The sequence below is a fragment of the Notolepis coatsorum genome, assembly GCF_963971535.1.
Source record: "Notolepis coatsorum genome assembly, chromosome: 2".
Taxonomy (NCBI): Eukaryota; Metazoa; Chordata; class Actinopteri; order Aulopiformes; family Paralepididae; genus Notolepis; species Notolepis coatsorum.
In genome coordinates, this window is record NC_140166.1 from 175,642,366 (window position 1) to 175,657,619 (window position 15,254).

At 42.7% G+C, this 15,254-nt stretch overlaps 1 protein-coding gene across 1 annotated transcript in view; it reads right to left on the reverse strand.

Annotated features, from left to right (window-relative positions):
- Window positions 1–15,254, reverse strand: part of tubgcp5 (tubulin gamma complex component 5) — a 72,301-nt gene that overhangs the window by 44,267 nt on the left and 12,780 nt on the right. The window contains exons 5-13 of the mRNA XM_084309049.1: window positions 15,173–15,252; window positions 14,772–14,907; window positions 7,713–7,830; window positions 6,871–6,960; window positions 6,587–6,680; window positions 6,202–6,454; window positions 5,049–5,251; window positions 3,618–3,733; window positions 3,000–3,271 (exon numbers count right to left, since the gene is read on the reverse strand). Of these exons, the coding sequence (XP_084165175.1) occupies window positions 3,000–3,271; window positions 3,618–3,733; window positions 5,049–5,251; window positions 6,202–6,454; window positions 6,587–6,680; window positions 6,871–6,960; window positions 7,713–7,830; window positions 14,772–14,907; window positions 15,173–15,252 (1,362 nt within the window). The remainder of the gene's footprint in view (window positions 1–2,999; window positions 3,272–3,617; window positions 3,734–5,048; window positions 5,252–6,201; window positions 6,455–6,586; window positions 6,681–6,870; window positions 6,961–7,712; window positions 7,831–14,771; window positions 14,908–15,172; window positions 15,253–15,254) is intronic.

Below are 15,254 nucleotides of genomic sequence, written 5' to 3' on the forward strand. Positions count from 1 at the left end.
GATTAGACATTGTATATCGTCATCAATAGGAGGACCAAAGTGTGGCCCGATTACTGCAATTCAAGAAATATTCTATAAAGGATGGCGTAGGAAAGGCGGTGCGTCAAGATTTTATGATGTTATAAGAGAATACAATGCACCCAAATTGGCGGGTCTGAGATTGAGCTGGGAGAACGATGTACGTGAGGATATTACTGAGGAAATGTGGGAGAAACTGGTGTCCAAATGGAGTAAATTCTCTAGGGAGGCGCAATCACAACTTATTTTTTACAAAGTGTTGAACAGAAGCTATTGGACGCCTAGTAAACTGGCCAGACTGAAATTAAGGGACAGTGACATCTGCTGGAGATGTGAGAAGGAGACAGGCACTTTACTGCACATGTTGTACGAATGTGAGAAGGTCCGGAAAATGTGGGATCAAATTGTGATATTCCTAAGTAAGGTCTTGAATGTGAAGATAAATAACGCCCCAATGGCATGTGTATTGGGTATAGTACCGAAAGGGATTAAACTGCCTAAATACCGGGGAATGTGGTATAGAATGGCCATGATATCAGGATGTAGAATTGCATTACGACATTGGAAATCACCTGTTGATATTACTTTTAAAGAATGGATGGAACTAATGTTCCGGACAGCATCATATGAAAGGGTGACGTATAGAGTCGCAGGGAGAGAGGATATTTTCGCTGAGGTATGGGACAGTTTTCTACACCTGACTGAACGGTCTGGGGACAAATGATTAAGATGGGATTACAATATTATCAAGGATGAATATGAAAAAGGGGATTTGATCTGATGGTACTTGTGCTCTATAATGTATTGTGTATATATGTACATATATTTTATGTCCGGATGGTGTGTCTATGGAACGGTCACTGTCTCTATCACACTCACATGTGCGCAGGTATAGCCGCATACAAGTATCTAGGATACACATATTCATATGTGTACATAATAGGTTTACACACACTCATATACACAAGGATAAGGTATACACGTCAGGGGCACACATACATGCACATACTCATTTATAGGAAATAGGCATACACATACCTACATATACACATAGTTGAAATATAAGCTTTCACTGACACATAAGGGGGATACACATGTATATAGGAGACACACACATACGTAGCTGAGACGCACATATATATACACATCTGAGATATACACTCACATAGGGGGCAGAGGCACACATGGATACGAAACACACACAAGAGATAGGAGTACAGTCACATACCAGGAAGATGCACACACACACATATGAGGCATGTACACATGCTTACGTGATACACGTACCCACATACATGTGTCGGAGACATGCGTGCATGCATGTTATCATGCACAACTGCATATGTCTGGGGCGCTTTCTCTCACATGCAATATGGAGAAGGGTGGCATCCCGATAGAGGATGCAGCACATACCTGCTCGAAGGTAGTTCGGTCTACATGCAAGGTATATATATCAGGAATGTATACGCATAATGTATAGTATAGTATGTTTCTTTTTTCGTAAGTCTTTTTTTATTTTCCATGTCAGTTATTAATGTATTTGTATGAGTCCTTTACATGTTTTGTATGTTCTTACAAAAAAGAAAAAGGCAAATCCTGGAAATTGAATATGATGATGTGGAAAGAGATGTTTGGAATGTTGGAGAGATTTGTGCAAAAAAAAAAAATATAAAAAAAAAAAAAAAATGATTGTATCATAAGCTTATATCTCCGTGAAAACAGGTCTGATAAGCATCAAACCAAAACATCATTTTGAGGCATCAAAATAGTTTTCAATTATTTTCTTTCTCTCTCTGTATAGCTGCATTCTTCAATCAATTCGGTCAACTTTGCCATCAAACTCTCGCCTTGCACTGCTTTGTTTGTAATGTTTTGCTGTGTCCATGTGAGCTTTGAGATCGCCAGCACCTTTATTAGACACATAAACATATGGTCAAGCTTTGCACGCGTTGCACTCCGCTTCCAATTAGTCTCGACCGGGATGATAAATTGGAAATTTTCTCTGCAGTTCATCTGTAATGTACATTTTCGCGTTTGCATTGTGAGGAGCCAGCAATGCTGGTCGGATCTGTCCACTTCCTCATCTGTTGTGTGTGTCTGTGTGAGCGTGCAGTAGCGCTGCCCACAAAGCACTGAAAGCGGGGCTTCTCTTGGTAACGTCACACGCAACAGGTTACCATTAGGGATCACATTTTTTTGCTCCCGATCCGATCCTGATCATGTGATTTTGAGTATCTACCGATACCGATCTTTCCCGATCCGATCAAAAAATATATATATATATATATATTTTTTTTTTGTATCCCAATTTCTCACATTACATTCACCCTGAATGTTGACGTTATCCAGGTGAAAAGTTAACTTAATTCAAGCGAGGAATTGCAATCCTTGACATAAATCATTTGATGTATAATTAAATCAAAGGAAAAGGCGTTTGGGTCTCAGAGTGCTGGTCTGCCGTTCTGCAGCTGGATACTATTGGTTTGTTTTGGCAAAATTCTTCTGCTCTGTGTGACAATAAATAAATGAATGATGATATGCAATTTAAAACCAAAACTAAGGCCTCAGTATGAGTTTAAGACGTGAACATGGTCATGTTTGTTGAATAAAAAAAAAAAAAGTAAAAAAAAAAAGAAGAAAAAAAATCCAGATTTTTTTTTTTTGTGCGACCGATTTCAGATGTGCGCGGGAGCGTTTTGCCATGTGCGCACGCGCACAGGCGCACCTTAGGGGGAACATCCTGACTGTAGCGACTAGGCTAGATGTCTGCCCCACTTCCAGTGATGAAGCTAAGCTAGGCTAACGGTCCAGGCGTTCCCTAAGCCCAATGCATGCAGAGACGAAAAAGGTATGTATCTTCTTGTCTAACTCCAGGGAAGATGCTAAATAAGCTAATTTCCCAAAATGTTGGAGTTTTCCTATAAGCTGCTAAGAAGGTGACACCCCACTGAGCTTCGAGCACTTGCAGTACAAACACCGACCTCTAGAGGAGCCCTCGGACTGCTCGACGTCCTTGCAGTCCAGGTTTTTGAGCAGCTGCATGGACTTCCCCGCCATGATGATCTGCTTGAGGACGGGCTTGAGGAAGGACACCATGGTCAGCTGGTGCTTGTTGCTGGAGCCCTGGTCGCCTCCGGAGCTCCCGCTGGCCGCGTCGTTCAGCTTCTCCTCGCTCTCTACCCTCTCAGAGATGCTGTACAGCGTGTAGGTGGCGTACCAGAAGTCCCTGTGGTTGACCGGCACATCCTTGTTCCTGGACGAGGAAGGGTTCAGGTTGCGTTAGGAAAGATGGATGAAGAAAAGATCATATGGGATTCAGGATCCATGAGAATCGCTGTTCAGTATGTGTGCCGATAGTGGCTATGCAATAATGACCATATCTCTATTACAATGACTCCATTACTAAAGGTTATTCTTCACAGAAAATGTTCACAATGTGTCAAATAACAGTACATAACAAATACATATCAATGTACGTATATAAATGGTAAATGATGTATATGCAAAGACATATTCAGAAAAGAAAAACCCACACTTTTACAGACATTCCAGACCCAAGTAGGAACCCTGTGTTCATGAGTGACTTAACAAGCACATACCTCTGAATGATAAACTCTTTGGCAGGATCAAACAGGTGGCCGTGAACAATCCATTCATCCACGATCTCCAGGTACGGTCTGACTGTCTCTGTCCATAGTGAAAACAACAGGGCCACCTAGGACAGACAGATGCCAGGATAGGTCATATGTCTCGAGTGCCATTTCATCTTTGGCTACATTAACATGCACACAGAATTAAATTCTGAACCCTCTGCTTCTAACCCGTTTTTGGATTTATGCATGTAAACGTCATAACCTTGTTTCAATCATCCACATACATTCAAATGATGAGAAACCTGATTAGAATGCTTGGCTTACTCGATTCGATACACACTAAGCACATAGAACAGGTTACTATGGTATGTAAACATGTTACCACATGCACTATTGGTGCCGTATGCACTAACTCAGCCCCGCACCACAGGGATACATTTAGAAAAAACACATGACGGCAAGCTGTAAATCCTCTCCTTCTAGAGCGATTAACAATCATTATCACATTTCTTTCCCATACATAGAAGTAACTGAATATTGCTCAGTTATAGGGGGGGAGGTTGCTGGCTGGTTGATACTTTTTACGGGTGGACTATGGCATCTGTGGGCGGACAGGAATCTTTTGTTGAATATTTTCGCTTCATTTGTGGAAACAGGGGGTCTATTCCAAAGGTTTAAAAAAAGCGTATCTTGTTCCCTCCTCCATCCTCGATTTCTGTCACGCGGAAACTGAAAAATTGGTCGCCATTATTTAAGGCCGTTCTAAAGCCATAGGAAACACAGGGGAAGCATGAGCAGGGCTTTCCCTAAACAATGGTATAGGGGTGCAGCGCCACCAAGTGGTTTAACATTTTTTTTAAATAAAAGTGAAGTTTCAAGTTTCTTTATTAGTTGTCATATAGAAGTACAGAATACTTTTATACAAAATGCTTCTTTCTGTTTCGCTCCAGAGACTGTGCTAGGCAAAAATAGATAATAAAATAAGTATAGCAGTATAAAAGTATAAAATAGAAGTCAAGTATGTAGACAGAAATGTTCAGTATATACATATATACAATGCTCTATGTAGAGTGGAAATAATTGAGTTACCATACAAGATACTATACAGTGCAAAGCAGAAGTGGGATGAGGTACAATTTAGGTACAATATAATTTACAGTAAGGTGTAATGAGGTATTAGGTATGAGGGTTGTAGTGCAAATTCTTCGCCGGTAAATATAAAGTGTGCTTAGGTGTACTAAAGTGGCTAAAGTGGGTGCTGCAGTGAGTTGTATGCTTAAAGTGAGTGTGTGCGTGTGGATGTGTGTGGGGGGGGGTTCAAACGTATCCTTATGGTACCGGATCCCAGGTATCGTTATTGGCACCGGTATGGCAACGTTTCAAAACAATACCCAGCCCTATTCATGCCATGGACATCAATACTCAGGACAAACTCACCGCTTGTTCCGATGCCTCCCCCACACTATCGTACTCAATGATGGCCTTGTAGAGGGTGTTCAGCAGGTGTGAGGCGCGCACCACATTGGGCGTCTCGGGGGGAACCTCAGCCACCCCTGTACAGAAGACCTTGTGCAGCACTTTGATCTGCGCTAGATGAGGGCTGAGCCGCTCCAGGACAGCAGACAGGGTCACCGTCTCATCTACGTAAAGAACACAGATGAGAGATCTGCTAAGACGAGGAAAATAAATGCCCCATGGGTCACAAGCAGGGCACTCTATCCAAATATCCAGTTCGTTTTTATAATGTAAAGTTTGGCTACTTGAGACAGAGAGAGAGAGAGACTCTCATTACATGCGACGCAAGTAAGCGTGCACTGCGTTCCGAGAGAGAGAGAGAGAGAGAGACTCTTCACTACGACTCGGTGATGCTGCACGGTCTACCCGCCAAAGTGGCTGGTAAGAGTGACGGAGTTACACGCCACTGCCGAATTCTACCCGAATTTGGCGGGTGTTAATGTCAAGCCCTGGTCACAAGTGTTACCACGGTGATGACATTATGCTCATTATATGCAACTTGAGATTTAAAAGTAGGTTAGTGCATTTTTCAATTATTTTACACATATCGTGCTCCTGAATTTAAAAGAAATTGCACTCCTAGATGTTTCGATTTAGGAACATGGATGATGTGGAATCATTTGAGTCTTTGATTAAGGATAGAGTTAAAAGGAACACGCCAAAATGATGGGAAATGCGCTTACTGTCTTCTCAGTAGAAAGCTATCCGGCTGCAAGCTAGCCTAGCTTAGCACGATTTAACGGAAGCGGATACAGACAAGTAGCCTAGCTGTTGGCCAAAAACACCTCTCACAGAGTTCTAAGCTAGGCTAGTGGTCATTATCCACTTCCATTAATTTGTGCTAAGCTAGTTTGCAACTGGATAGCTTTCTACTGAAAGCGCAGAGAGGAAATTGGTATTCATCTCCTCATTTGACTCTGAAGACCATAATCATCTCCCATAATGTTGGCGTGTTCCTGACAGAATGACATGTTGCAACTTGCAACACGGTGAGACCTAGCAAGGGAAATAATGTGACCGCTGAGCCTGGATAACATGTAAAACTGATATACATCATAAACAATATAGCACCTGCCTTTGCATATCAGTTCTTTCTCTATTGTAGTAAGCTCCTCTTTGAAACTGGCAAAGTATTTGTAGAGTGCCCAGACGAAGGCCTGATAGGTCCTGAACGGAGGCTCCGAGCCTTTCTTGGACGTCTGGGAGGAACCCGAGCCCGGTGGACATGGCTCAGAACTGTGCCCAGTCACCTCGTCGATGAACCGCTGCAGCCTGAACACCGCCTGGCCGTACACCGCAATGTGCTCCAGCACCGAGTGCAGACAGTTCTGGAGCACAGAGAGAGGCACACATGTGCTCAGTAAGGGGACTTAACAGATGGTTGAGAGGAATTTTTTTGTAAAAGAAAAGGTGGTTATTATTACAATATAAAAAAATCTATTTTCAGACCGTTGACTTACACTGGTTAAATGGGTCACCACCACATTATTCCTAACTGCCACTTTGCCATCGTGATGCTGGAAAATAAAGTGTTTCTTCACCCCAGACAGAAGCCTGAAACCAAACGGATGATTGAGCTCAATGGTATAGTAACACAAAACAAAGGGGCTGGAAAATGCTAAGGGACCAGCGGCCTCTTTTAGTTATTAACTAAAAGGACACGGTGAAGGACAATATTCACTGCCAATTTGTACTGCATGTACATTTCCATAGTCACACCACATAATACACTATCCATTCTTACCAGAGCGTCTCGCGTATCACTTGGGTCTCCGTGACAAAGGCTTTTTCTTCTGGCAGATACAATGGATCAGTGTTGTACAGATGTTGGTCCCTGAGGGGGACACCATCAAGACATTGAACATTAAAAGGCACACTTTTTCACTCCGATATCTATTGTTGGAACCTTTCATACAAGGAGGACTGACAGTGTTTACTCGCTAAATGTGATTTCTGAATACATTTCAAGGCTTAAGTTATAAAAGGTTTGTTTAATTAGTTAAAAAAAATCTGTAAGTAGTATTTTCTCTGTTAAAATAAGTGGTCTACATGTTAAAATAATAGCTCTACATTCCAACAGCCATCACTGATATAGAGTGTCTGGTCAGTAACATGGGTCTCCCAGTCCCTCCACTGCTGTAAACAGAAAATACAGTTTCTGGTATCCATTTCCCACTTCATCCAATCAGGAGAGAGAACTTCACACTGCAAAAATAAGAAATAAAAACGGATATGTAAAAACAGATATGTAAAATAATCTGCCAGCTAATTTGGCTTGGCAAGATTTCTCGAAATAAGTACAAATATCTAGGGTTCTCTCTCTGATTGGATAAAGGGGAAATGGGATACCATCAAATGTATTTTGTGTTAACTGCAGAGCGGAGGGATGTTACTGACCAGGCACTCTATATCAGTGATGGCTGTTGGAATGTAGAGCTACTTAACACATCCCGGATTGTATTTTTAACACTCAGTAAAGCATTTCCACTCACAATTCATTCCATGCGAGATGGGTTTACATTTGTCAAAATGGCACACGGCTATTTGATATTGGAAGGAGTCCAATGCAGCAAGAAGGCGTCTCACCAAACATTGAGCAGGTTGGAGTGTAGATGTAGACTGTGAGGAAAACGGGGAGAATGAGACAGCCAATATGGCGTCACCACGTGCTGCTCAAGCCACGCCCGGGCGTCAGGCTCACCCACTGTAACCACACATAATAACAGAAATTAGGGATGCCCCGATCACGTTTTTTGCCACCGATACCGATCACCGATCGTCGTGAGCCATATCGGCCGATACCGATCCGATACCGATCGTTTTTGATTAAAAAGAAATTAAAAATTATTTTATATAATTTTTTTTTTTTTAATAAAATATATATATTATATAATTAGACTTGTACTTGTATTATCTGCGAGACATCGCCACCACGCAACAAGTCAAAATGCTCGCTATCTGCAAACAGCTCCACTGTCTGTGTGTACTCTAGTAGCCCAGCTCCAAAAAGGATTCTCCGGCGCTGCAGCGGGACCCTATTGGTAACGTTATGCTTTGGTCATTTCACATTCAGCAAGCCCTCAGCTCGAATACGCATTAAATCAATGTTATAAGACATTGATATCAAGAGCTATCTGTAGCTACTGCTAGCCGGCTAGATGACGTTAAGACAGAACTTTAGTTCAATGGGACATTTCGTTTTGAACAGTAAACTAACGTCAGCTAACGCAAGCTAACGCAAGCTACCGGAGGTATGAACATGGACTACTAGATTTTCTGGATCATTTGTTGATATCAGGAGCTATCGGTAGCTAGCCGGCTAAATACCGTTAGACAATGCCTACTAAACGTGAATAGTTGACTGGGTAATTTTGTTTAAACAGTAACGATAGCTAGGTAGCTAACGTTAGCGCAGGTCGAATGCACTACAGACTCGAGCAGAGGAGCCGCACCTCTTTGTTTACAAACTCTACACGGGGGCGGGCGGGGCTAGGGAGGAGGAACAGTTTGCAGGTCCTGTGCGTCTGAGACAAGCGAGTGAGATATCCACTTGATCAGTTTCCGCGATCGGCGAATATGACTCATTATCGGAATTCCCCGATCGCATATTTATACTGATTATCGGCCGATAACGATCGGTGGCCGATCGATCGGGGCATCCCTAACAGAAATGACTAAAAAGAAACATTCACAAATTACTTCAGCAGAGACATACAATCAAAAGGTTGTTTACATAGTGAAACACAGAGATGCCTGCAGCAGATTTACATTAGCATTGAGCAACTTCACATATAAACTAGGGAGGATTTTATGCTCTTTATTCCAGTGACATCCGACTTCACACTCAGTTCTACACATGCACAACTGGGAGCTGCACAGTAAAACCAGTCTACAGTCAGCCACTGTCACTGAGCAGCTCCACTGGAGCAGTTAAAGCCGCCAAGAACCTTGGCGTTGTCCTCGACGACCAGTTGAACTTCTCTGCTCACATCGCAGCGACAACCAGAACCTGCAGATTCCTCCTGAGCAACGTCAGAAGGATCCGCCCCTTCCTGACAAAAGAAGCCACCCAACTCCTCGTCCAATCAACAGTCATCTCCCGCCTCGACTACTGCAACGCACTGCTCGCTGGCCTCCCGGCCACTGCCACCAAGCCTCTTCAACTCATTCAGAACGGAGCGGCCCGCCTGATCTCAAACCTACCGAAGTCGGCCCATGTCACCCCACTTCTTAGGGACCTGCACTGGCTCCCCATTGCTGCACGTATCCGCTTCAAGGCCCTCGACCTAGCATACCGTGCGGCAAAGGGAACCGCTCCCACCTACCTCCGGTCAATGGTCTCTAACTACACACCCTCAAGACCCCTACGCTCTGCATCGTCTGGCCGCCTCAGACCTACTCCTATCCAAGCTCCGGGAGGGTCATCAAAGAGAAGTCGCCTATTCTCAGTCCTTGCCCCACAATGGTGGAATGAACTACCCACCCCAGTTAGGACAGCCGAAACCCGTCCAATCTTTCGCTGTCGACTAAAGACGCACTTCTTCAACCATTATCTAAAAAAAAAAAAAATTAACCCTAACCCTAACTAACCTTACTGTCATGCACTTGTCCTAATAAACTAACCTACACTGTAACACGCAACACTTTGATGAACATTGTTACTCAGCTGATAGAGTTGTACCCTTCCTGATGACTTGTCGTACAGAACTTGTAAGTCGCTTTGGATAAAAGCGTCAACTAAATGACTAAATGTAAATGTAAAGCCAAATTAAGACTTCCACATAGGTTCCTCATCAGCAGTGCTTTGAGCATTTATAGTGTTACGTACTTACGTCATGACCTTTTTACTAATCCCTCCTCCACATGAAAGCAAGGTAAATGCGGAAATGCGTTTTGACTGTAGGCAAATGGGCCAATCACAGCGCCCTACGTACTGGGAGATATGCACGTAGCCTGTAGGCTCTTTGGCCTGCACCGGGACCGGCAATACCCATATCTGTATCTGTTTTGACAAGACAAAGGTTCAGACAGGATGAACCTGTTGGAATTGATACATCACCATCCGTTTGACCAATCACCATTACATTAACTCTTTCTCTGCCACACTGGGAACGGGATATGACTATGTGCTGCCACGCATTAAACCAATGGAGTCGCTCACCTTGTTTGCAGGGCTATAACTACAGCAGGGTTTCCGTTAGAAAAAATTGTTGCCGGTCTCAGGGTCCGGTAGATTTAAATCTACCGGTCAAATGAGAGAAATTCCGGTCAGAGTTTATTGAGCTTAAAAATAATTGACATCCTCAAGGCATGTAGATTTATAATATTTTAACTTAAAACTAGGCTACTTTTGCGTATACAATCATTATATTCCAAATAAAATAAGTCCCGAGACTCTGTGCTGCTGCCGACTTTAAATCAAATAGGTGTCTGTGGGCAGTCGCCCGACATTAATAAACAGCAGTCTGTTATAATCACATTTTTATGAGCTAACGAATTCCGTTATATTGGACATTTGTATTAATTATATCAAGCGAAGAACTGAGAAATTTGGCAGAGAGAGACGGCAACATTATCGTGGGTTTGCGTGATGACTCTCTCCACCTCGCAACCAGTGGCGGCCGCTGGCGCTGGTGCCTTGTAGGTCGCAGTTCACGTTAATAGCTCAAGTTGAAAATGTAATGCTCTGAGATGCTCTGGAGCAATCTCTCTCTGTCTCTCGGATCAATCAAATCAAATAATTAACACATGTATGTTGTCATTTTAAACAACTCACCATTCATTCATTATGCATCAGCAGCAGCTAAATTAATGTTATAGTTCACAACACAGCAGCGCGTTTTGAATCGCTAGCCTATTAATTATCGTCTCAGCAAGCACAGTCAATACTTTTTTCCGTAGCCGCATTTCGCGGAGACAGCTGTGTATAGCGAGAGAGAGAGAGCGAGAGAGAGAGAGAGAGAGAGAGAGAGAGACTCACTGTTTAGTTGAAACGTCCAGGGCAGGAGAGCTTGATAAACGTGTATAATCCACTGTTGAATGATGTATTCCAGACCACTGTCCACTGTCTCCAGACTGCATCTGCCATCATATAGCTTGTTAGCTAAGTGTTAGCTTGCTAGCACAACACAAGTACATTTCTTTGTCCATTTTTCCGCGTCGAACAGACTGCAAACTACCTGGCGTTCTATCGCCATGCTCTAAGACAAACTCTAACCTTAACCAACTTTGAAAGAGTGCCTAAGCTTAACCATCTAAAGAACTTGCAGTCACGGCACGCTCTGCTGGCTGCATTTCACAACAACACAACAATCTCTCACCAACGGACCGGAATAAGCTAGAATTGGAACATTAGAAATTGGATTCGGCCAATCAGAGATCGTCTCTGTGAAATTCTGCTACGGAAAAAAATACTGGCGTCGGCCAATCAGAGAAATGCGGCTACAGACATTCTTGACGCTACTGGCTAGACCGCTTCAAATCGCGCCCGGATTCCAACATAATAGTCATATTTCAACGCACAACGCGTTACGCACTGATTGGCTTCGACGGATACAGCGATCAAACCGTGACGCGCACTCAGAGCGCTATTGCGTCTAGCCCGGGCTGAGAAATACAAAAAAAAAAAAAGTTATGTCACTTCCTGTTCAAGAAAACGAGTATTTTTTTATTTTATATAATAACGTTATATTGTGCATTGGAAACACAAACACTTAAAATGAGTAAATATTATTAATTTTAAACATGTTTATATTATTTATAGGGCTATAAAACTAAAAACTAAAAAGTTTTATTTTATTCTTCTTCTCTGATTTAACAGCAGTCAGCAGGTGGGTCGGCGGCCTTGCGCCCCTAGTGGCAGAGCCGCCACTGCTCGCAACGACTTATTTGCAAAGAGTATGGCGCTGCAGAGCAGCAGATTCAGCTGTTTTTTGGCTCTATCTGGGGACCGCTCAACAGCGCCCCCCCCACCCAACAGCTGAATTGCCAATGGCTGAATTGGAGTACTGCACTGTGCCGCTGCTGCTCCGGCTCTGCAGCTACACATGCGCTCGCAAAACCCAGCACTAAGCTCTCGCTGACAACATTATTATACCTGCTTGGTGAAGCAACGATGAAACAAATGTAATGATTGTTTCGTTCATCGCATAGGCTATTTAATTTTAGCCTATTTTAATACAATTCAAATAATCAAATTGTGCTTAGAGGGCATTATTTTCACCGGACATTAAGACCGGAGAGATTAAATATGTCGGACTTCAACAGATTTTGCCGGTCAAATACCGGTAATTACCGGCTAACGGAAACGCTGAACTACAGTATATATATATTATAGCTATGGATGCAATACTATGGCCCATTTGACATCAAGTATCTATCGTTCAAGATGTGAAAAAGGAATAATTTTTCCATCCATACATTCCCGTTTTATACCGTGGTGAATATAAGTATGGTTTTAGAGCGGTTTAGGGTAATTCCTGGGAGGCTAGTAATAGGCTGCGACGCATATTATACTTAATCCATTGGCATTTCGTCCCTATACACACTACAATAAAAAATTCAAATGCATATGATCAGTATATTATGTTCCATCATGAATGCATGAAAAAGGGGGGGGGGGGGGGGGGGGGGGGCGCTGATCAGGGCTATGAAAACAAGGCACAATCAAGCTGAAATTGACGTTAAATTGCTTTTACCTGTGGCCGGTGAGATTCCAAAAAGAATATTCGAATTACTTGATTGCCATCTGGTAGATCGTATGTCCATTTGGGCCATGACATAACCCACCACAGATTAATGAATCGGGGGTCCCGAAAACTATTCAATGCGATCGGGTGAAGCCCTCGGTCCAGGCTACTAGAAAAGTCCGCCCGGAGGAATTTCATCGACGCACAGCCCCATACACAGAGTCTCAAAGGGAGTGCAACATCGGCCGCATACCACCAGGCGGCGGTATTGGACTTTTGCGATCTCAGACTCATTCCCTATGGTAACACAGGCTCCCTGGATGGATAAACATTGGAAATAGCGAATAAAAGAAATAACGATCAAATAATGTATACGTGGTATACATTACATATACATACATACATACGTGGTATACATACGTGGTATACGTTCAACGATTGGCGGACAAACACGTATAAAATCGTTGTTGGCAGGGAATGATTTTAAAGGAAATCAATATATGTCATGCATGAGTGTAGCTGCAGCCATGTTATCCAAACTTCTGTTTATTTATATATATATATATATATATATATTTTTTTTAACACATTGGACGCCAGACCAGAGATAAGTCGGGTTAACTCGCCATCGCTTGGGTGCCAAACCCGACAAAAGTCGGGTTTTCTATCGTTATTTCTTTTATATTCCCATTCATAATCCATCGAGGGAGCCTATGTTATCATTGGGGATGGGTCTGAGAATGCCGCCGGTATTGCACATCCTTGGAAACTCTCTAGCTTGGGCTGTACATCGATCTAAAAAGTCCGGTACGGGTCTTCCTAGTCAGGCATGGCGAGCGGTTATTATAACACATGGATTGAGGATAATCAAGCACTCCCAGTTAATTTTCTTTGGTGGATTATGTTGGCAACACGATCGACATCAATACTTGGAATGGCGATTAGATAGTTGGAATATTCTTTTTGCAGTACATCCTAGTCAATGTAAGGGCTATATGGTATCAATCTTGCGTTGATCAAAGAATCCCTTCCCCGCGATCCTAACGTATGTGTGTAATGTGTGTGTGTGTAACGTATTCCGTTGGTAACGATCGAAGCATAGAACCCCCCACCCCTTCATGCATGCCTGATGAAACATAATACCGATAATATAGCGTTGATTTCAGATTGATTGTTGATCCAGGTGAGGAATGCCACGGTTTCTAGTGAAATGCACTAAACGCTGCATAACGGCGTTTCCTGGGATTACACAGAATTACTCAAACTATACTCATATTCACCACGGTATAAAACGGGAATGTATGGATGAAAAATGTATTTATTTTTCACAAATTGAACGATAGATACTCGATGTCAAATGGGCAATAGTTTTATATCCATAGCTATGATATTTAATATAGTTTTAGCCCTGCAAACACCAGCATGTATCCCCATTCATTAAAGCGCTGGCATTCTTGCCACACGGCCCACAGTGACCTCTGGCGCTGAAAGTGTTAAAGGTATGGTGAAATATGACCTTTTGTTTTATTTTCTATTGATTATGTATGTGATATACGACTGATTTACACTGAATGTTTCATATTTGTATGTGTATATCTGTGAGGACCCCAGGAAGAATAGTCAACACGTTGATGATGACTAATGGGGATCCTAATAAACATAAACATTAGCAATGCTGTTGTTTCTGCAAATGCATGTCAAGCTCCTATCTAGCTGGAGAGCTAACGGCTGGAGAACTTGAGAACGGTTAGGACCGTCTGACTCTTAATACTATACACTGCACAAACTCTGGTGCAGTGTGCTACTACCTTATGTACCACGTATACCATTATCACTGTTATTACTGACACATTGAATCCTGCCATATTATTATCTTTCCTGCCCGTACCTCCCCTCCCCCATGACACCTGAATTTCCCCAAAGGGATTAATAAAGGAACACTTGACTTGATCTGCACCTGTCCATGTGACTGGAACAGTCTTGTTGGTGTTGTCCTGGTCCTCCGGAGGGGTCCTGTCGACCTGGATCCCAGAATCTCCTCTGCTGATTGGCTGCTGACTGTCCTCCTCCTCACTCTCTTCCTCAGACCACTCCTTAAAGAGGACATCCAGTAGACAAGGTTTCAAACTGACAGTCAATGACAATGTATGATTAGAGAGTATGATTAGGAGGAATACTCATCCAGGTATACCTAATACCTCAAATTAAGAGGTGCACCAATATAAATTTTCTTTTAGAACGGATGAGTATGGAATACTTTATTAACCCTTTCAGGTGGATGTTTTCTTGGACTGTAAATCCCTAAAAGACTAAGATGAAAGTGAAGGATTGAAAATGACAGACTTGTGATTTACTCACAGGGGTATCCGGAAAAGGTCCCATATCGACGTCCTCGCCCTCCATCAAATACTTAGCCCAGTCGAAATCATCCTCTTTTTCT